The sequence below is a fragment of the Anopheles merus genome, chromosome 2R (genome assembly GCF_017562075.2).
Source record: "Anopheles merus strain MAF chromosome 2R, AmerM5.1, whole genome shotgun sequence".
Taxonomy (NCBI): domain Eukaryota; kingdom Metazoa; phylum Arthropoda; class Insecta; order Diptera; family Culicidae; genus Anopheles; species Anopheles merus.
Genome location: NC_054082.1, coordinates 56,516,837 through 56,537,565, shown reverse-complemented (window position 1 = coordinate 56,537,565; position 20,729 = coordinate 56,516,837). Strand labels below are relative to the sequence as shown.

The 20,729-nt window shown below is 39.2% G+C and overlaps 3 protein-coding genes across 4 annotated transcripts; 1 reads left to right on the top strand and 2 right to left on the bottom strand.

Annotated features, from left to right (window-relative positions):
• Positions 1–643: 643 nt before the first annotated feature.
• Positions 644–4,151, bottom strand: LOC121590712 (putative defense protein 3). Its single transcript, XM_041910616.1, has 2 exons — positions 3,409–4,151; positions 644–2,392 (listed from the first exon to the last, which is right to left on the bottom strand). The coding sequence occupies exons 1-2, from the start codon at positions 3,846–3,848 to the stop codon at positions 2,311–2,313; spliced, it is 522 nt and encodes a 173-aa protein (XP_041766550.1). The 5' UTR covers positions 3,849–4,151; the 3' UTR covers positions 644–2,310.
• A 10,231-nt stretch (positions 4,152–14,382) lies between these two features.
• On the top strand, positions 14,383–16,796 carry LOC121603586 (probable phosphoserine aminotransferase). 2 transcript variants are annotated; one of them, XM_041932547.1, is made up of 5 exons: positions 14,383–15,206; positions 15,272–15,425; positions 15,508–15,880; positions 15,960–16,129; positions 16,304–16,796. In XM_041932547.1, the coding sequence occupies exons 2-5, from the start codon at positions 15,343–15,345 to the stop codon at positions 16,677–16,679; spliced, it is 1,002 nt and encodes a 333-aa protein (XP_041788481.1). In that variant the 5' UTR covers positions 14,383–15,206; positions 15,272–15,342; the 3' UTR covers positions 16,680–16,796. The 2 variants fall into 2 exon arrangements, with proteins under 2 accessions (XP_041788481.1, XP_041788480.1); XM_041932546.1 differs by having other exon boundaries at positions 14,383–15,425.
• Positions 16,691–17,401, bottom strand: LOC121603587 (guanosine-3',5'-bis(diphosphate) 3'-pyrophosphohydrolase MESH1). The gene is made up of 2 exons (XM_041932549.1): positions 17,250–17,401; positions 16,691–17,176 (listed from the first exon to the last, which is right to left on the bottom strand). Exons 1-2 carry the CDS (start codon positions 17,377–17,379, stop codon positions 16,755–16,757), a joined length of 552 nt encoding a protein of 183 aa, XP_041788483.1. The 5' UTR covers positions 17,380–17,401; the 3' UTR covers positions 16,691–16,754.
• Positions 17,402–20,729: the final 3,328 nt, after the last annotated feature.

Below are 20,729 nucleotides of genomic sequence, written 5' to 3'. Positions count from 1 at the left end.
CGGAACGGCTAAGAACGCGCATGCGTTCACCAACTCTAGGCTTTCGGTGGCCAATGGCGATGGTACCACTCAGAAGTTGTTCGACACTCACACAGCACGAACGAAGGTGCAAACGTTTTAAAATCAAATCGACTTTCCCCAGTTCCACGCACCAGACCTGGTGATTTTGGATTGTTTAGCAACGATGTAATGTGGTGTGTATCCTCTGACCCATGCTTGGGTACCTAGCGTTAGCTGCTGATTCGAGTTACCAGTCATCATGTATGCGTTTAAAGTTTTCCTTCTGAGCGCGTACCGCCTGGATGGCTCCACACGTCATGTGTGCTTTTTGCCGGGTTAGTCATTATTCGTCCGCGCCGATGAATGGCAAAAAGGGGGTTTCCTTTCATGTAAAGTCATAATTTTCTCAACAACTCAGCAAGTGTGCGTGAACGTCGTTTGTGGTGTCAATAGCTGAACACGAACCCGAAAGCCTCTGGGTGGTAAGGCAACGACAATGGTTGGGGTGGTTGACATGTATGTGCTGCTCTTTTGATTGTGTTTGTATTGTTTTTTTGTAATCGTGTTTTCGAATATTTCAGTGATTAGGTACAGTTTTAAACTTTTAAATTGAGAGTGCATGAACAAATCTTGTACCTTCGTTAAACATGTTAGCAAATGTCCTGAGCGTTCGATCAACTGTTGCTAGTTTAGTTATTTTTGTGAAGGTTCCAGCTTTTTTTAGATTTCAGAATTGCCTTTAAGTTATATTAAGTATTCTAGCTGGATTATTATGTGCCAAACGAGATAAAGGATCGGTTGGTGAAGTTTGAGCAGTTTTGATCATAGTAGGATGTGTCATAAATATGTTATGAATTAAACGCGTCCGGTATTTTATTCACTTAGGTATAGGAGAAGTTTGCTAAACACGGACACATTGAGGAAAATTAAAAAAAAAAGAGAGACACATGAATACAGCGATGAAAGAGCAGGTTTTATTTTACATGCATATTCTAATACATAATGTTTGAAGCTTCTGTCATTTTTGTTTTTTGTTTTTATGTTCAATTAAAAACTTGTTATAAGCGGTTATAAAAACCGGAAATATCTGATAATGGAATCATGGACAAGAAATCGTTGGAAATCGAAAAGGGTTAACTATATTTAAATATTACCAGTACTGTTTCCAGGTGTATAGTTTACAACAATAAAATCCTGGTTATTTGTGACGACTATGCCGTGAATTTAAGGACTGCAAGCTACACTTCGAATAAATAATAGAATGAGCAGCTGAGGTTTTCCAAGAACTAATTTAACCGAAGAGTCGCGACACTAGCGAGTTTGGTAGACTTGAGAGAATAGATCCCTCAGACCATTTTTCCATTTCCAAGTCTAAAGTAAACTTTTAAACGTCATTCTTTGAAATTTAACAGAAATCCTTATTCCTAAACGGTTCATCTTCTCGATGTTAATTGAACACAGAAGCAAGTCGTTCAAGATACAGATGGGGATGTTTTGCAGTAACTGGTCAAAATAACTAGTTACTCTGTTATGATTATTTTGGTTTTGGTCTCCGTTTTGATTGTTTGTATTTGTATTTGATTAATGCATTTTTAACTAGTTTGCCAAATAAAATCATTACTTAACATTCATTCAGTCCCTGCGACCCACACACACACACACAACTCTTCCCTAGCCTATGCTATTGTTTTGCATCCGAGAAAGTTTCCTTCAATCCTGAGTTCAAGCATCACAGTCCAGGTTCCGGGAGTTGTCAACATTTTCAAGCATCGTGCCGCTGTCATTGGTTTACGACGAATCGTTAAAATGTCCACAGGTATCGGGATGAATCGCAAAACTCTTCAATAACCACAATTATTAAATACATCATCCCAGTCAACCTCAAATATAGTCCGATCTAGACTTTTTATGGTCAGTAACAACCACATTTTTTTGTTCATTCATTAAGCTTACTCCGGACAATTCGGTACCCCCGATTTTGATCCTCCTAATTTGTCCTAATTTGATTTTGTCCTACTCCTAATGATATCCGAAAATGACTCCGTATCCAATCGAAAGATGGGCTGTGTCTGAACGAGTATGAATAATTTCTAATACTTCCCAATTGCTCTCCTCGTTTGACCGCTTTTAACAATTTTTTGCACTGACAGGAACGAAACTTATTACATTGTGTTTCATCGAACAAGTAGAGATGATTAATTCGGATAACGATCAAACTACATGAATGAGAGACAACATACTGAACGATGTACTATATTTACAAAACCAGCGTGCTCTGGCAACATAATTGTGCAGTTCTCCAAACTCTTCTTATTGATGGCGCCCAAATGGTGCAGGTACAGCGGCAATTATGCTCGACCAATAAGTACCGTAATTTTTTACAATAGTACCGCTGTAAAAAAAGCAAACGAAAATCATAAAGAATACATTAAATTGATTACTAATCTAGAACTAATACGAAAAAACTGTTGCAGACGATATAGGAGCACTGACGATACACTGACTCCAATTCCGGTATCTTTTCAGAGTTCATTACTAACTTTGAATGTTGGTATTTTTAATCAAAAGATTCAAACATTTTGCATCAATAAAAAAGCGGGCTGTTACTGTTGTTTATTCGAAGACTGTTGATTCCGTTTGAGTTACTCCACTGCAACGACACCCACCGACATATACTGGCATATATTGCAGATATGTTTTCAAAGTGCTGACGAAGTTGCATTCTAAATAGGCCACATGCATTGAAGATTTATGGGCCACAAACAGAAACCAGTTTTCTATGACAACAGTATAGGCATATTGTGCGAATGATCGTTATGGAAACGGGTTTTCGTCAAGCATCAACGAAAATATTTACTAGCGTCAACGTAGTGCAACAAGTTGAATAATTGCTAGGCAAACATCAATTGTCTCTAACGCTCATAAGTGATGCTGTAGAGTGTCTTATTATGTAGATCACACGCCCTTATACTCCGAGCGTAATAGTAATAGACCGTTTCGAAGGGTACAGTTTCAACCGGAAGGTATTAACGTCTTAGTAAGCATAAGCTACGCAGGGAACCGGTTTAGCTGTAGATTGAAAACGTCGTTGATGTCGCTTTTTCATTTGACCTACATTGACCTGCCATTAAAGGCGTTCCATATGCAACCCGCTTGGCATCAGTGGTTTTGCTACATAGCCTGGCACTGGGTGGCATGGGAAAATCCTAATGTAATTTACGCTCAACCCACTGCACACTCGCCACTCGCTTGCATGCGTTTTGCACTGACACGCAACTCGCAAGGGTATATTTTTGCCCACGACAAATCGCTTCAAGTTATACCACTTTTCAAAGGTTGTTTCGAAAATCGAAAAATCGCACTTTGAACCTGCAACTTGTTTGGTGTCGCGACAGGCGCAATACTTACGTGAAATAAACCTGCCCTTGGCGGTCTTTCGGTGCCTGCCAGACGAAGGTAGCCTGCTCCTTATCCCTGTTGTCGGCGTGCGTCACCGACGAACACTCTGGGATGGTTTTCGTGTTAGGTGTTTCGTACCACGAGCCGATCCATTCGTTTGTTTGTGCATCACGCGCCTGCAGGAAGAATCCTCGAAATACGTCCTGCTGCCCGTGTATGGAGACCTGAATCTGCGTACCGGGACCGTACACGTTACTGCTCGCCGTCACTTGGTAAGGTAGGTTGGCCAGACTTTGACTGCGTGCCGCGCCATGATTCGGCTCGTTGGTGCGACTTTTTACACACGTATCCGCCGGTGCACCGTCTGGAAAAGCTTCCACTTTACTGATAACTAACAACGCGCAACCAACAAGGGTCAAACCACTAAAGCTTCTATTTTTACGGTGCATTATAAAGAACGGTTTCAATAAAAAAATTATAATCTATACTCCGTTTAGCGTGATTTACCAGTAAAAGCGACAGTCAGCTCTGGACTCGATTGTGGACTAAACGTCCAAAAACTCTATTACCACTGCTTTTATAATACTTTTGAGCCCCTACCTTTACTCCTTTCGGATTAGCAATATTTAGAAGGAAGGGGTTTTTCTGTCCCAAGTAGGAGGGACATTACTGCAGCCGCTGCCGAGTTTCAGCCTCGTTGGGTCGATGCGTTCATACACGTGGCCGCAGAGTGGGGACAAACAATTATGTTTCGGTTCATCAAAGTGCACGCACTTTGCCTGTCGGATTATAAGTGTATTTGATGAATGAAAGGTTGGAAATTGGAATTATGTTATGTCTTCCCCTCCTTTCGGTTGCGATGCAGACCTATTGAGGTTCGGTTTCGTCTCACCGGTGAATTGCATTCACCATGATCAAGATACAAGACAGTAGTAACCTTCAACTCACCGGTTGATCCGAGAAGAGCTCTTTACAACCACCGGTCCAAAGTTTTATTACGTTGGTTCGAGAAGGTTTTCGTTACTCTCTTGGCCAGTACAAGGTTGAAATCTGAGGGGAAAACATTAGGCTATATTGAAAGAAATAACACTTTACATCAAACGATCGTCAGAGTAGATTGTACAAAATTCAAAGGTTTCATAAATTTTTTTTTATGAAAAGTTAACACTTTTTAAGTAATGGAACACTTTTTAATCAGCTTTATGTAACTAAATATATGTATAATTATGTTTACGATTGCCCAGAGTAAGTTTTAAAAAAATATTACTAGGGATCTTTATTTGCGAACTGCTAAACTAAGACTAAAGCTCACTTCTGGATTCGGTGCTATTTAGCTAGGCTGGTGTTTTCGGTGCTGCCAGGTTTGCCGGTCACGTTGTCGTCCACGTTTATGATGATCATGTTGCCTCGGTCCGTCTGAACATACGACACCACACCTGGTCGTGGGAACCTGCTTCCAGTGGAGTTCCCGTTGGAACCTGACTCCGCGCGTGGAGTAACATCGATGGCTCGCTTGCGACCGTTTTCTTACTCAGCACCTGTATCATAGCGCGTAACGCATGTGTACATATCTCCTCCCTCCTTAAACGTCGAGCGTCCTCGATCGACTTACCGACGTTTGCAGTGGGATGATGTTGTGAATAGCTTCGGTAGACATTTTCTTCTCTGCATGTTTGGTTTTGTGTTTGTAGATGCAAAATGCAGTTATAAGAAAGCCTGTTAGAACAACAATTAATATCCCTCCTGCAATTGTATGCGTGCGTAAGCGGAGTGTTATTGTATGGAGTTGATGTATGTTACTAATATGCATTGTGTGCAGATCTTGTATACTTGGCTTGTTTAGAGTTATTTCTGTTTTGCTGCCAGTTAAGGGTAGGAAGTAGTCTTCTTGGTCTAACACATCAATATGCGCAGTAAATGTGCTATTTAAGATTTTTACGGTGCAATTGCCGGTTTCAATTAGTGTGGGTACTGCTATTATTTGGCTGTTTGAACATGAATCAATGACTGGCACTCCAAGGGTGGTATCGATTAGAATGACTCCTGGTTTCATTTATCGTATTATCGTATGCTCGGAGCTCGTGGTGGTGGTACATTTAGATGGATGATTTCTTATTATTATTGAGGTACACTTGTCGTTTAGCGGTTGTGGGTTGTTGCAAATCGTGCACTCCTCGTTAACATTGAAAATGGTGTTTTTATGCTTGGCTACAAATTTTACATCCGTCTCTACTCGGGTGTTGTTTACGTTTAGAGTTTCTATTCGTAAGAGGTCATAATCTTTTCGCTCTACTATCGGTATTTTTACTACAAGAAATATTTTTTTACCTATTGCTGTAACTATGTATGAAACATATTGTGAAATTTCCTCTTTAAAATTTAGAAATATTTTCTGATTTTTTAATGTTTGCCATATATATTCTGTTTCGTTTGACGATAGAATATTTTTGTTTATTATGTTAGAACGAGCAAAGCTGATCTGTTCTTCTATGTCTTCTAGCAGTTGTACAATTTTATCAATGTTCAGGATAAGATTTACTTGTTCTATTTCAGTTTTTACGACTTTTATCTGGTTATTCATTTGATTTTCGATTTTTTTAAGAGTTTGTGTAATTTTGTTCACTGATTTTTCTATTTCGGAATTAATTCTAACTTGAGCGTTAATATTGGATATGATTTTGTTTTCTGATTGTTCTAAATGTTCTAGGTTGCTGTTAATTATGTTCAAATCTTCTTGATGTGGATTTCTGCGATTATTTTTATAATTGTTCCTAAACCATTTATTATGCCTCTCTTTTGTTTTCTAGGTCTTATATTTCCTAATTTCTTATAAGCTGATAGGATTTTATAGTCTAAGGTGTCCTTAAGATGGTTGGTTAGGCTAATATTATTGGCTAAATTCTGAATATAGTTAAGGTTAGTTTCTATTTTTTCCAGATTTATTGTATGTATTACTCTATGATATCCAGTTTTTATTTTGGCCGTTCCTATTTTTATTGCGACTATTCTATCTTCTCTAGGAATTTCTCTGTAAATTGTTGCTGTTATAAGTTTTGAATTAGTCAAAACTATTATGAGGAAAAGAATCATTCCAAATTTCATTTTTAGTTTTTATTCAATATTCAGCTGTGATTTCTGTAAAGATGAGAAAGAATTTAAATGGTATGTTAGGTTTTTTGTTTCCTTTTTTTTTTTAATTTGTGAATTTTTCTTCCATTTCGGTCTAAAATATTTGTAACTAGGTTATCGAAAACTTTCGTTTCACGATACCTTTCTTCGTGTTTTAAATTATTTCTTTTCCTTTCGAAGATCGTGTCATTGTCTTTGAATAGTTCTGGTTCTTCTCGTGTTTTGTTTAATTTTTCTATGTATTTGGATTTTTTTCTTTTTGTTTTGTGGCATACACTCTATAAAGTTCCTCTTTTTGTTTGATTCTTTCTTGAAGGTCCTCAGGGATAGGATCTTCGTTTTTGAAGCCGAAAAATAGTTCTTTAGGGGATATGTTTGTTTGAGAGTGTATAGAATCATTGTAAATTGAGACTGCCAAATTAATTTTTGAAGTAGTTGATAATTTTTTTGTAGAATCTCGTAGTGAGATTATGTTGTGCAATTCTCTTATTGTTCTATGGACAATTTCTATTGTTCCATTAGAAGAGGATTGACCCACACTTGTATAATGGAATTCTACATTATTTTCTTCAAGAAATTGTTTTATTGTGGTGGATTTAAACGAACATTCTTGGTCCATCACAAGCAAACAAGGTCTTCCAACGTTAGCGAAGAATTGAGTTAGTGCTTTTAGTATATGTATAGCGTTTCTTGATTGTAAAGGAATCGCCATGGTTAGTCTTGAGAACTTATCGCGAAGGGTTAGAAAATGTTTATCACTAATTATAAAGATGTCCATATGAACGATTTCCAAAGGTTTTTTAGGAGTGGCAGTAATTTGATATTTTTGTTTATATGGGCGTCTTTCATATTTAGCTTTTTGACATATTTTGCAAATGTTAATAAATTTAGTAATTTTAGTTTTCATGTTTGGAAAATAATATTTTCTAGCAATATGTAGCTTAGTCTCAATAATTCCTCTATGGTTTGCATTATGTTGTCGTTCAATAATCAAATCCTGGTCAGTTTCATCAGTTACATCTTCTAAAATTGTTTTTGTCCAAAATAGTTTGATCGATTTTGCGCGAGAGAAATAGTTTTTGTAGATAATTTGTAAGTTTTGTAGGATTTTTTCACTGCAACAAATGCCGGTAACACATTTGGGAGATGCATATTCTTTGATTATGTTGATCAACATAGCTGGTCCAAAAAGGGGTGTTTTTATTGTTATTCTATGATAATTTCCGAAAAGTGTAATTGCTTCTCGAGAATCATTATTATTTTCTTCTAGTATTATTTGATTTCTAAATTCATTTAGTGGTTTTTCAGTTGCTGGGATGAATTCGTCATCATTAGTATCTGCTGAGTGTTGCGTCATAGTGTCAGTATTGTTAGAGGCAGTATTTGCATTTAATTCGGATGTTAAAGCAGGGTTTTCCGTTATGCGGGATAGTGCATCTGCATTTCCATTAAGAGTACCTTTTTTATACTTAATTTCAAATTCGAATTCTTCCAAGGCAAGTTTCCAATGAAGAAGTCTTCTATTTAAATCATTTTTCTGTCTTAGCCAAACAAGAGGTTTGTGGTCAGTTCTTATTTCAAAAACTGTTCCGAAAATGTACGGTCGGAAATGCTTGGTTGCCCAAACAATGGCGAGTAGCTCTTTTTCGGTAGCTGAATAGTTGCACTCTGTTTCATTAAGCGTTCTAGAAGCGTAAGCGATTGGGTGTTCCTTACCATCTTCGAATTTTTGTGAAAGTACAGCGCCAAGGGCGAAATCACTTGCGTCTGTTTCTAAAATGAATTTTCTGCTAAAATCAGGATATTTTAAAATTGGATCACTAGTGAGCATTTGTTTACAATCGTTGAAACAATTTATAAATTCGTCATTATGTGTTATTTTAGAACCTTTCTTAAGACATTTTGTGAGGGGATTGGTCAGTTTTGAAAAATCTTTTATGAATTTTCTGTAATAACCAAGGATTCCTAAGAAGCCTTTAATGTGGGTTGTTGTTTTTGGTATGGGCCAATGCAATATTTTTTCTATTTTGTTTGGATTGGGTTTGATGCCATCTTGAGTTACAATATGTCCTAAGAATTCACACTCTTTTCTTAAAAATTCACATTTGTCTAATTGAACCTTTAAATTTGATTCAATTATTTTTTTCAACACTTTATTCAAATTCTCCAAATGTTGTTGGAGTGATTTACCAAAAATAATAATATCATCTAGATATACGAGACAGTTTCTTCCTACAAGGTCACCTAAAATATTATTCATGGCCCGTTGAAAAGTAGCAGGTGCGTTTTTCAAGCCAAAGGGCATTCGTATAAACTCGAAGTGTCCTTTTTCTGTGCTAAAAGCTGTTTTTGGTCTATCCTTTTTATCAACTTCAATTTGATGAAAGCCGGATTTTAAATCAAGTGTAGTGAAGTACATGCTTCTACCTAACTTGTCCAAAATTTCTTCTATATTGGGAATAGGGTATCGATCATCGATCGTTTTTTCATTCAATTTTCTATAGTCAACCACGATGCGCCATTTCTCTTTTCCACTTGCATCTGATTTTTTAGGGACTATCCAGATTGGGGATGTCCATGGGGATATAGAATGTTGGATAATACCGTCAGCAATCATTTCTTCGATTTGCCTATTCACTTCTGCTTTATGAATATTGGGGTATCTATAAGTTTTTGTATGAATGGGTATATCGTCTTTAGTTTTTATTCGATGTCTAATAGCGGTGGTGCATGAAAGTTTTTCTTTTTCTTGATGGATGATGCCTAGATTTTGTTTAAGAATTTCGAAAAGTTTATGTTTTTCTTCTTTGTTTAAATGATCGGTGCGAATTAAATTTTCGAGATTTGCTATGTAATTTTGCGGATGGTCATTATATGGGTGTGTGCTCATATGATTTATTTCGATCATTTTGTCTAATTCATATGTTTTTGCTGGTTTAGTCCAATGAAATGTTAATTTGTCGCCGTAATTCCTGGCAAGAACTTTAGCATATCCTTGTTTTGCTTTATAAACGCCTGAAGGAATTATTGCATCTTTTATTTGAATGTCTTTCGGAAGAAAAATGTTTCCTTTTGTTTGAGAAACAGGAAGCTTTATAATTTGAGAATTATTAGCATTTAATGTAATTGAAGGGGGTTCTAATGTTCTTATTTCTAAGTCTTGTACGATCTGGTAGAATAAGTTTATGATTTTTTGTATCAATTAGTGTTTCCATATCGGAGAGTGATTCGTATCCGAGTATTCCGTCAAAATAATTATGACATTTGAAAAGGTAAAATTTTAATTTTTTATCTAGAATGGTTATGAATGTGCATTCTTGTGATTTGAACTTACCATTTTTATTTTTTATGGTGATTGTTTCGCATTTCACTCTTTGAGTTAGTGGAACTAATTCTGGATTTAAAAAGTTTTTGTTCGCTCCGCTGTCTACTAAAAGTTTGATGTTTGAGTCATTTAATTTTGTTGTGTAAAAGGGTAGTCCGTTAATTGCGTTTAACTCGGTGGGTTTAAGTTTGCAGTAATTTGAAAATTTACATCTTCTTCATTATCGGTTTCTTCGTCTGAATCGGATTCTTCTGATATTGTTTTTCCGTCATCTTCTTCGGCTGTATGCGAGAAAATTTTGTTTCTCATATTGGACCGTAAGGATTGATCGACGTCCATGGGAACAATTTTTGTACGATCTGAAGATGGTTTCATGTTATTGAATGGTGTTTAGGTTGTGAAAATTTATTATCCCTTTTTACATTTTTATCGACACTAGGATGTTTTTCGAACCCATTATTGGTGTTTGATTTAGTTCTTTCGGCGTTTTGGAATCTGCATAGAAAGGCGTAAGCTGATTCCAAGTCTTCTGGTTGTGCGGTTTGAGCATATCCAAAATATGTTTTGCTCAGACCATTTATGAACGCAGCGAGGCATTCTTGTTCTAAAAACAGGTTAATTGCCTCCCAATGTGAAGCGTATACCGTATTCTGTCTTGCTACTGATTTCATATTGATCAAAATTTCTTTTGTTTTTCTATAGTGAAGGCTCAAAGATTCGTTTTGTTTTAGATTCCACAATTGTGTTTGATACGTTGCGATGTTGTTGCGATCGCCATAAACGTTCTGCAAAATATCTGCAACTTCATCAAAAGTAGTAGGGTTTCCGTTCACACAAATAGTATCACGTGCTTTGCCCTCTATCTTATTAATTACGGACTAAATATTTCTGGTGCCACATTGTTTTTGAAGAGGTCTAGTGTTTTTTTAACTGTTGTTAACCAACCGATTAACTGTTTTTTGTTTCCGTCGAATCCGGGAATGACCCTAATTGGATCCGGGATACGAAAATAGTCAGCACTGCGACTCGAGGTCGTTGGCTGTTGTTGTTGTTGGAAGCGTTGTAAACTATCGTTTTCCGCTTGGAGTGTGTTAACGCGTTCCTCTAACAAGCGCATAGATTCAATCAATGCGTGTATATTTTGTTCCATTTTCACTGGAATTTTCTTGTCCCTAGTGAATTTCAAAGAACGAACTTTTGGGAAAGGGGTATATTTTGGCATTCAATGATAAAAATTGTTTGTTGCCTACCGCCTTTTTATTATAAGAGTGGGGAACTTATGCTTTAGGATGTAACTCACCTTTTTTATCCACGTGTCGGGGAATTAGGGTTTTCCGTTACCTGTCCTTTGCTTTGTCCTTCCTTTTCCTCTTTCGTCGCTCGTTGTCCACGGATTGGGTCAGCGATTGTCCTTCCTTTTCTTCTTTGGTCACTCGTTGTCCACGGGTTGGGTCAGCGATTGTCCTGCGTTGATTAGTTTACCCAGTAACGCTGGCTGGGGAGTCTTGCCGCTAGCTTTTGTTCGAATGTTCTCTTCCAATTCTAAATAGTTGAAACCAACCGTTCGTGCACTTGTTCTTACACTTTATGAAATAATGAAATTCACGCGATCGTCACGAGTCAACCACGGGTCGGGCGATGGAGCAAAGTCCGGGCGATACACAGATTTATTTCCGTTATTTCACTGCACTGTACTTGAACACTTGTCACTGAACGTGAATTGGGCCTAGCCGACTGCGCCAATTATGTTTACGATTGCCCAGAGTAAGTTTTAAAAAAATATTACTGGGGATCTTTATTTGCGAACTGCTAAACTAAGACTAAAGCTAACTTCTGGATTCGGTGCTATTTAGCTAGGCTGGTGTTTTCGGTGCTGCCAGGTTTGCCGGTCACGTTGTCGTCCACGTTTATGATGATCATGTTGCCTCGGTCCGTCTGAACATACGACACCACAACTGGTCGTGGGAACCTGCTTCCAGTGGAGTTCCCGTTGGAACCTGACTCCGCGCGTGGAGTAACATCGATGGCTCGCTTGCGACCGTTTTCTTACTCAGCACCTGTATCATAGCGCGTAACGCATGTGTACATATCTGTATATTTTATGATTATTTTGGAACGATTAGTAGTTTTTTAGTAGTTTAGTGTTTAGTGGTTTAGTTTTTTTCTTCTAACAAATGCCCCGTTGTTGGTTTGATGAAGAACATGTATGTAATATAGCAGGAGGCTCCAGTTTGTGGCTCGCAGACTACTTGAGGTCCAGGTCCAAGAGTAATGAAAAAACTAATTTTCTTTGTACCTACTGATGTTAGGAAATCATTAGAATCCAAAATTATAAAACTGGTAAAAATCGAGATATTATGATGATTTGCATTAATACTTCCAACCACTATAGCGACCACCCCCCCCCCCCTCCCCTTCTATTTCTCTATCTACCCTACGGTATTCCATCCAACGATTGTATGATTATCAATTAATATACACTTAATTAAAAAGACCTCATGCCTGTTTTTCAGAAGTTGTGGAAATGAATAACAAGGTAATACAATACTTCTTCTACGTTACATTGGCTTCAGATAGACGCAGTGATAGTTCCTAAGAAAACGAGGTCCAAAGCGGTTTACGGAGTTATTATAAATTACATTAAAATGTGTATCCTGGATATCTAACATGTCATATATTTTCAAATATTTTTCAAATCAAATCGTTTAATAAAATTAATTTTAATTCAGTTATTAAATAAAATCAAATGCCAACATCCTCAGTTTACAAACACAGATAGTGGCTCTCCAAGTGGTAGAAATATCTGGGAAAGCCCAGAGTCCTAAGCAGCTGCGTAATCTACTCTATAGATGATCGAGCGTTGTAGACGCGACAATTCATGCAAAGGCCAGGATATGTTTCGATTCCCGTATGGACCATTTACTAAAATTTTAACAGATCTTATGAGGCCGGTGTGGCCATATGGCTTTTAATACGAAGAAATGAAAGTACAACAGCTTGTAATTACATTTATCCAGCATGCTATCGCAGGTGTTTGGCACTCAGCCATCGTTGGTTGTATTGTGCAAGCGCCAGTTAATCTATTGAGATTGTTCCGTAGTACTACTCACTAGGTTCGTTCGCTCCCGTAATTCCAGCCCAAGTATATTTCGTTGAACAGTTATACTATAACGAACGTATGAATTCAAATAAAGCGTGTTAAACATGATTGGAAAATTGGCGATTACTTAAAGAGTTTAGCATAAAATGCATGTTTGTTCTATTTCTTCGTGAAACAAACCATCCCGGCCACGTGATCAGACATATGTCATGCCTATATACTAGTGATGAGAAAAATGAAATTTTTGTCGGAATCGATTCCGGCTAGTCCCGCTGTTTTCTGGAATCGGTAAGTAGGTACGGAATCAGTTTCCGGAATCGGTTCCGAAATTGGTTTCGGAATCGGCTTCAGAATTGAAATAGACTCCAGAATTGATACCGGAATCGGGTCCGGAATCGAAATCGGCTTCGGAATCGGCTCCGGAATCGGAATCGGCTCCGGAATCGGAATCGGCTCCGGAATCGGAATCGGCTCCGGAATCGGAATCGGTTCCGGAATCGGAATCGGCTCCGGATTCGGAATCGGTTCCGGAATCGAAATCGGCTCTCAAATCTGAATTGGCAAGTAAATTAGAATCGGCTTCCAAACGGAGTCAGTTTTGGCATCGCTATAAAAATAGGCGTTTGGGTCCATTCATACTACATATTGATGACCGCAAAAAGTCAAAATTAACTAGTAAAAGATCCATTCTCATGGAGATTCCCGGACTGATTTCGCTTCTAAAACTTCCTTTTTCAATTCAAGAAATAATTCACATTCCGGAGCTAATTCTAATTCTGGAGACAATTATAATTCCGGTATCGGGGCAAATTGCGATTCCCAGGACAATTCCGATCCCGGAATCGCGAAATCGACTCCGGATTCAACTCCGCAATCGGCTCCGGAGTCAACTCCGGAATCGGCTCCAGAGTCAACTCCGGAATCGGCTCTAGAATCGGCTCCGGAATCGACTCCAGAATCGGAATCGATTACAGCATCGGAATCGGCTCCGGAATTGATTCCAAACACGGAATCGGGTAGGTTTGATTCCGAGCTCCCACCACTTCTATATACATGCTGAAAATATGTAACCTCTTGGAATCATATGCAAACGAAATATAGTTCCATTCCCTAGTCTCGGCTACCGTATGGGTTCGGATAGAAATAGAGCCTACCCGGCCTTGTAGGAGCTATGCAATAGACACCTGGACAACTGGGCATGTTTAAAATAGTTAAGACGAGCATTATTATTTATTTTTCCCGCTATCGGAATATTTTCCTTTTTATTCGTTATTGGCACGTCGAATTGCAACTACAAGTAAATAAGTCGTATAAGTGCCGTACTTCAATTCCGTTAATCTGTCTACCCCGTTCTGATACGGGTAATCTAATCTGTGCAGCAGTAGTGATCCGGTTAAGTTGTTTGTTGCCGATTGTTGCGCTGCTGTACACTTTGTTGTCACGGGCGCGCTTTCATCGGTGGCGATGTTTCAAACAAACCTAGTGATATTTTTATGATCGTTGCCATTTACACACTACACATAGGTACCGAACAGAGCTGTATTGCGGATTGATCGTGTGGAATGTACTACAATGAGATGAGATGCAAAGGGAAGTGATTACGGTGGAGTGTATCATTCACTCACAGATAGGAACAGTAGAAGAGTACAAACGAACGATTCTATAATCGTTCAGACGGACGTTCACGGTAGGAGTATCGGGAAATCGAAGTATAGAACAACAACACAACATCTTGTTCGTACGATTTCGCCACGAGAGAACAAATCTTGAAAGTGAATATTGGCCAGTCGACAATAACTGATAAGCGGTCTCTTAGGGTACATTGCGATCCAGCACGCTAGAGCGAGACGCCAGATACTTTCACAAAGCGAAGTGCATTACGACGGCGCGCGACGTGTTTGCGCACAGTCAGTGTACCCCCGAATCCCGCCCGGCGATCTGCCCTTGCTTAAGCGCTGCTCCCTTTGGCTCGTTGACAAACGGGTCTTATTTGCCGCTTGTCGCTATTGCCCACGTTCTTGTAAACCGGTTAGAACAGGCTCATCTTTCGAAGCAGACAGATAGGGTGTCGCCTTGTAGCGGAGGTCGAGACGAGTGGTTCCCGGGTTAATTTGCGGAGCGTAACGGCAATTTTGTTGCCACCGCTGTCCACATTCAAGAACCGTCCGGCGCGAGATACAGTCGATTACAAACGAAACAGTCAGCTCGTGTGCACGCAGGGAAACAGTGAAGGTCAATACAGGGGGAGCTAAGGTGATTTCGATTGAAGCACAACTACCATCCGCCGGTGAAAATAATGGTAATCAACTTTGGGGCAGGTCCAGCGAAGTTGCCTCGCGAGGTGTTGGTGGAAGTACAGAAAGACCTTGTCGAGTATGGAACTAGTGGTATGAGTGTGATGGAAATGTCCCATCGCGGAAACACCTATGTTGCCTTGCATGACAACACATTAGCTCTGGTCAAGGAACTGCTGTGAGTATCGCTACTGTTGGCTAACAAATCGACCGGATTCGCACATTAGTGGTAGATTCTCATCCGTTTACCTCTTCTCCAGTGATGTGCCCGATAACTATAAAATCCTGTTGATGCAAGGTGGAGGAACAGGACTGTTTGCTGCCGTTGCGATGAATCTTATCGGTAAAACGGGAAAAGCGGACTACCTTGTTACGGGAAGCTGGTCTTCGATGGCCGCTAAAGAAGCGGCACGGTACGGAACGGTCAATTGGGTTGTGCCCAAGCAGGATAAGTATACCGGCATTGCCGATCCGACTCAATGGAAGCTTGACCCGGAAGCCTCGTACGTGTACTACTGTGACAATGAAACAATTGGTGGGATCGAATTTGACTCGGTGCCAGAAACCAACGGCGTGCCGTTGGTGGTTGATATGTCTTCAAACATGATGTCTCGACGAATTGATATTAAGAAAGTGCGTACAACTAACCATCATTCGACGTGACACTATATATGCTAATGCTACAACTGATTCTGCTTTTCTACATCTACAGTTTGGCGTTATCTTTGCCTGTGCGCAGAAGAACATCGGCCCATCCGGTATTACATTAGTGATAGTGCGTGAAGATCTGATTGGGCACGCAATGCCAATTACTCCGACAATTTTTGATTTTAGTGTCATCACTAAAGCCAATTCAATTAGCAACACGCCGCCAACGTTTATGTAAGTCATGTGTTGAATAGATAACGCACACAGCATCTAGGTTGTTGCAAGTTCTTCATGGAGCGGACTGCTATCACTGACGATGCAAACAAAACACATTATGCAGACCGCTGCACGCTTATCGCTTGTTTGTTTACCCTTTCCTTCATCCGTTTCTTCCAACCTTCTCAACAGCATCTATGTGATGGGACGGGTGTTTGCTTGGATCAAGCGCAACGGTGGTGTTGATGAGATGTACCGCCAGTCAATGGTTAAGTCGCAGTTAATATATGATGTGGTTGCGAAATCTAACGGATTTTACTTCTGCCCGGTGGAAGCAAAGGTGCGCAGTCGAATGAACGTGCCTTTTCGCGTCGGAGGTCCGAATGGAGACGAAGAGCTCGAGAAACAATTCTTAAAAGGCGCAGAAACCCTCGGCATGCAACAGCTGAAGGGCCACCGTTCGGTCGGTGGGATTCGTGCCTCCCTGTACAATGCGGTTACGGTCGAGGAAACGACGGCCTTGCAACAGTACATGCTGGAGTTTTTTAAGAAGCATCAAAAATCTTAAAAACCTAGTGGTCAGTTTATTGCCGTATACCATCGGGCGGCACGCAGTTTACTTGCTAAGTAGTAAAATATACATTCAATTGACATTCTCCTGCCGAAATATATCATCCAGAATGGATTCTAACGATTCGTTCGTTCCCTTTAGATTATCACAAACTTTTTTCGCCCAAAAGAAGTATTCGCGACATCTTTCGTTAGTCCAATTTTTCGGTTTACAGCGTTGAAGATCACGAAGATTGTAAATTTTATCGGCGAGCTTCACCAGTTTGGCCTGATGACTCTTCTTACTAGCATGCTCAATCTGTAGCCGTTTCCGCTCTTGTTTCGGCAGCGACTTATCGTCTGTAACCTCCTGCACGATAGCGCGCACGGTTGGGCCAAACAGAGATTCAATTTCTTCGAACGAAGTGTCAGTATCTTCTACGGTGTCGTGGAGGATAGCGGCTTGCAATACGTCTAAATCCGTAATCCCTGCTTCGCTAAGAATGTAGGCAACACCTGAAAAGGCACAAGTTCCATAGCCGGCGCTACATTACTTCCGAGTGCTAGAACAAGCTGTCTATTCACTTACCGATAGGGTGATTAATGTATGGGGTTTCTTCGGAATCCAGACGACGTTGATTCCTATGTTTTATGGCTGCAAAATTTATGCATTTGGTGTAAATTGTTATAAAATTCTCCGGGATTGAAGAGTGCTCCATGGTATGATTAACATTTGTTTTTATTTACATAAGTTCGACAGGCAGCAGAGACAGTTATTTTGTAGTGATGGACACAAACAAAATACGGAACAGACAGTTCTAATTCTACACGACAGTTATTTTGGCGAAAATCGCATACGAAATTTCATAAAACCCGCTAAATAAATTCGAGCAGCTTGCTAGCTCGCATGAGGCCTCGCACTTCATACAACTTCATACCGCAGGACTCCCAAGTGATATTTGCCTGAAATTGTTTTCCCATATCTGCTCGATTAGTACTTCATACGCTTGAAATTGTGGATTTGTGTGTGATCAAGTGTGTTGAAAGCGCCAAGATTTGATGTGTTCCTAAATTAGACGTTCCTCTATCGATCGACGATGCCGTCGAGGTCATTTTTCATTCAAAACTATGCTTTTTGATGAAAAACAAAAGCTAATTTTGTGTGACGTTATTTTATAAAAAATGGATATTATTTAAGTATAAAATGCGAACATTGCCAACTATAACGATAGGAAACATAATTTCCGAGCGAATGTAGAGGCTCCAGTTTAAGGGAATTTGCTCGGATTCCTGATTATGCATGCTCGAAAATGTCAATTGGGTTGGGTTGGGTCTACACAGCATAACACGGAGCGCAACATAACAACTGACAGCTGCCAAACGCTTCAGAAAACGCTTCTTTACTGATAACATGTTTTGAATATTCTTAGTAGGTCATTCATTGCTCGTAGAAAAGCTACCAACCTACTGCGATAACCGACACTTAATGAAATACAGTGAACCCTCTCTTATTTGACACCTCTCCAATTTGAAAAACCTCTCTTATTTGAACATTTTGCACAGTCCCTTGATTTCCAGTACATTTTTGTTCCTCTAATTTGGAAAACCTCTGAAATCTGTATCCCTCTTATTTGTGTATGGTGTTGCCATGGTTATTGAATGATGTATGCTCAATTGGCAATCGTATGCACAGTTTCCTATAGCAACAGTTAAGGCTGCATACTAAATGTTCTGTCTCTTTCTTGTTTGTATGGACGTTTCATTCACTTTTAACCTCTCTAGTTTGAAAACCCCTCTTATTCGACAGTCCCATCGCCTCTCAAATAAGAGAGAGTTCACTGTACTTTACCACCTTTGGCAAGTGTTTTGTGAAGTGTTTGGCAGCTGTCAGTTGTTATGCTATGTGGATTCCTGTGGATAGCTCCAGCGACCTCGCATTTACATAAGTACCCAAGTGCCACAAATCCATTAAACGACCACTAAACGGGTTCTAAACGACTCAATATAGGTTTAACAACTGTTGATGAACAAAAATGAATTTCGAAAATACCACTAGATACTACAGAGCTGCACAAAAATCTGGTTGCCCACTTGGCTAACGCTGCAAATGTTCGCTGTACGTTTGAACAGCTGTCACATTTATGCGCACAGTTAAGCCACCCGCCGGTTAATCAGCCCCCGGATAATCGACGTTCTACTGTAGTCGGCCTTTTATTTTGCCGGCCACTGTAAACAATCGTATCGCTGTTCGAGTTCTAGCGATGCATAACATCAATACGAAACCATACAACAGTACAGAGGGAATGAGAAAGCTGCTAAACGAAGTCTTTCTATATTTCGTTTAGGTTGAGAGCTTGAGTCATTTAGAACCCGTTTAGTGGTCGTTTAGTGGATTTGTGGCACTTGAGTACGCTTCGTGTGACGTCCGTATTACGCGGATTCCTCGAGAACGCGCGAGACGAAAAAAATATCGCGCGAGACGAGTAGCTCTGTTTGCAAAATTAAGCTACTTTTTGTCGCTGTATGTCTATTTGAACGGTAACTCGGGAACAGACGGTACGACGATTTTGATTTTGACAGTTAAAAGTTGTTATTGAGAAGAAATATACAGTCTGTTCCCAACTTACACGGTTCTCGACTTACGCGGATTCGGTGTCAAATTGAAACCACTTAAAAGGCAGAAATATTAGAATTTTCTGCACGAATCATATCAAATAAATGATAAAGTGTATAAAAATACTAAATTAAATAAAAAAACTCCGAGTAATCAATAATATTTTAGTCCAAAAATGTGAAATTCGACTTAGAGCGTTTCTACATACACCGAGAAAGCAGCTGAGAAAATAACTGACAGCATGCTTTGACAGCGACTGACAGCATTTTCGGTGAGAGAAATCTCCTCGGCATGCAAAGAACGATGGAGCTGAGAAAAATTGATTTGGCAGTTTATGGCGAACGATCAATTATAGTTTGCATTTTTGCCGTCTAATAATTGTAGAAATATTATTACAGGTTATTAAAGACCGTTACACACACATTTCCAACGATTCCCTAACTACCTGATCTTGAATATCTATATCGTGTAAACGACTTTTGGAGTAAAATTAATACATTATCAAACATTATTTTAAATAAAATACAAGATATCATAGATTTCGACTCTTTCGATTTATGTTATAAACTTTATATTCACAAATATTCCACATACGACTATTTTGACTTACGCCTTGCTTTGGGACATTTTTTCGGTTCCAAATACAGTCGTATCTCGGGGGACACCTTTATATCCCAAACTCCACAATTCGGTTGCAGCACTATATATTGCAACACATTATAGAATTGCAAACCTCCTTAGAATGCTTACACGTTTCCACTCGCGGTTTGAAACATTCTGTTAATCGATTGAACTACAGTAAGAATACAATAGTTGAACGCTTTTAAGTTGGCATGCTTTTTAGTTGAACTCTGGTCTTTGAAAATTTCACAAAAATCCCATGGCTTGCAGAGAAAAATATCAGAAATGTTTTGTATAGAAAAACGTGCCAACCAAAAAGCACATATTCAATAGTTGGCAGGGAATAGAAGTTCAACCAGTGAGTTCAGACTGTATTCCATTATATGACTCGAAATCATCCTGTATTACAGAAATAAACTAAGAAGAATATGTTTATGAATGAACGGAATTTATGAATTAAAACGTTGAAATAGTCCATAACATTTCTGTGTAACAGCACATGTCTGTGACATGTTCAAAGCTGCCATTCAGAAAACAAAACGGTTCAAACATACCGGGTTGAATAAAACGGCTGAATAGAAATGCCATTAAAAATGCATTTCAAACCATTGGCAAGTGAAAGTTGTTATTTGTATTAGAGCAAATATCACATGTACAGTTCTACTGATCACATTTTACTTTCAAAACACCCTGGGCTTGTCTACAAGACTTTCTTCTTGCCGATCTTGGGAAGGTCATGGAGGACGATGCAATTTCTGTGTAGGTTATGAAAAAGCATCATACCATAATTCTCCCGCAATGATCAACTACGCCGTTGCCTCTCCTTTCTCCCAG

Excerpts from the sequence above, each read along its gene's own strand:
- LOC121590712 (XM_041910616.1), bottom strand. The coding sequence starts at position 3,848 with ATGCACCGTAAAAATAGAAGCTTTAGTGGTTTGACCCTTGTTGGTTGC. Across the intron at positions 2,393-3,408 it reads CAAGGGCAGGTTTATTTCAC|CGGTACTATTGTAAAAAATT; the intron begins GTAAGTATTGCG and ends CTTTTTTTACAG.
- LOC121603586 (XM_041932546.1), top strand. The coding sequence starts at position 15,250 with ATGGTAATCAACTTTGGGGCAGGTCCAGCGAAGTTGCCTCGCGAGGTG. Across the intron at positions 15,426-15,507 it reads GCTCTGGTCAAGGAACTGCT|TGATGTGCCCGATAACTATA; the intron begins GTGAGTATCGCT and ends CCTCTTCTCCAG. Across the intron at positions 15,881-15,959 it reads GACGAATTGATATTAAGAAA|TTTGGCGTTATCTTTGCCTG; the intron begins GTGCGTACAACT and ends CTACATCTACAG.
- LOC121603587 (XM_041932549.1), bottom strand. The coding sequence starts at position 17,379 with ATGGAGCACTCTTCAATCCCGGAGAATTTTATAACAATTTACACCAAA. Across the intron at positions 17,177-17,249 it reads ATACATTAATCACCCTATCG|GTGTTGCCTACATTCTTAGC; the intron begins GTAAGTGAATAG and ends GTGCCTTTTCAG.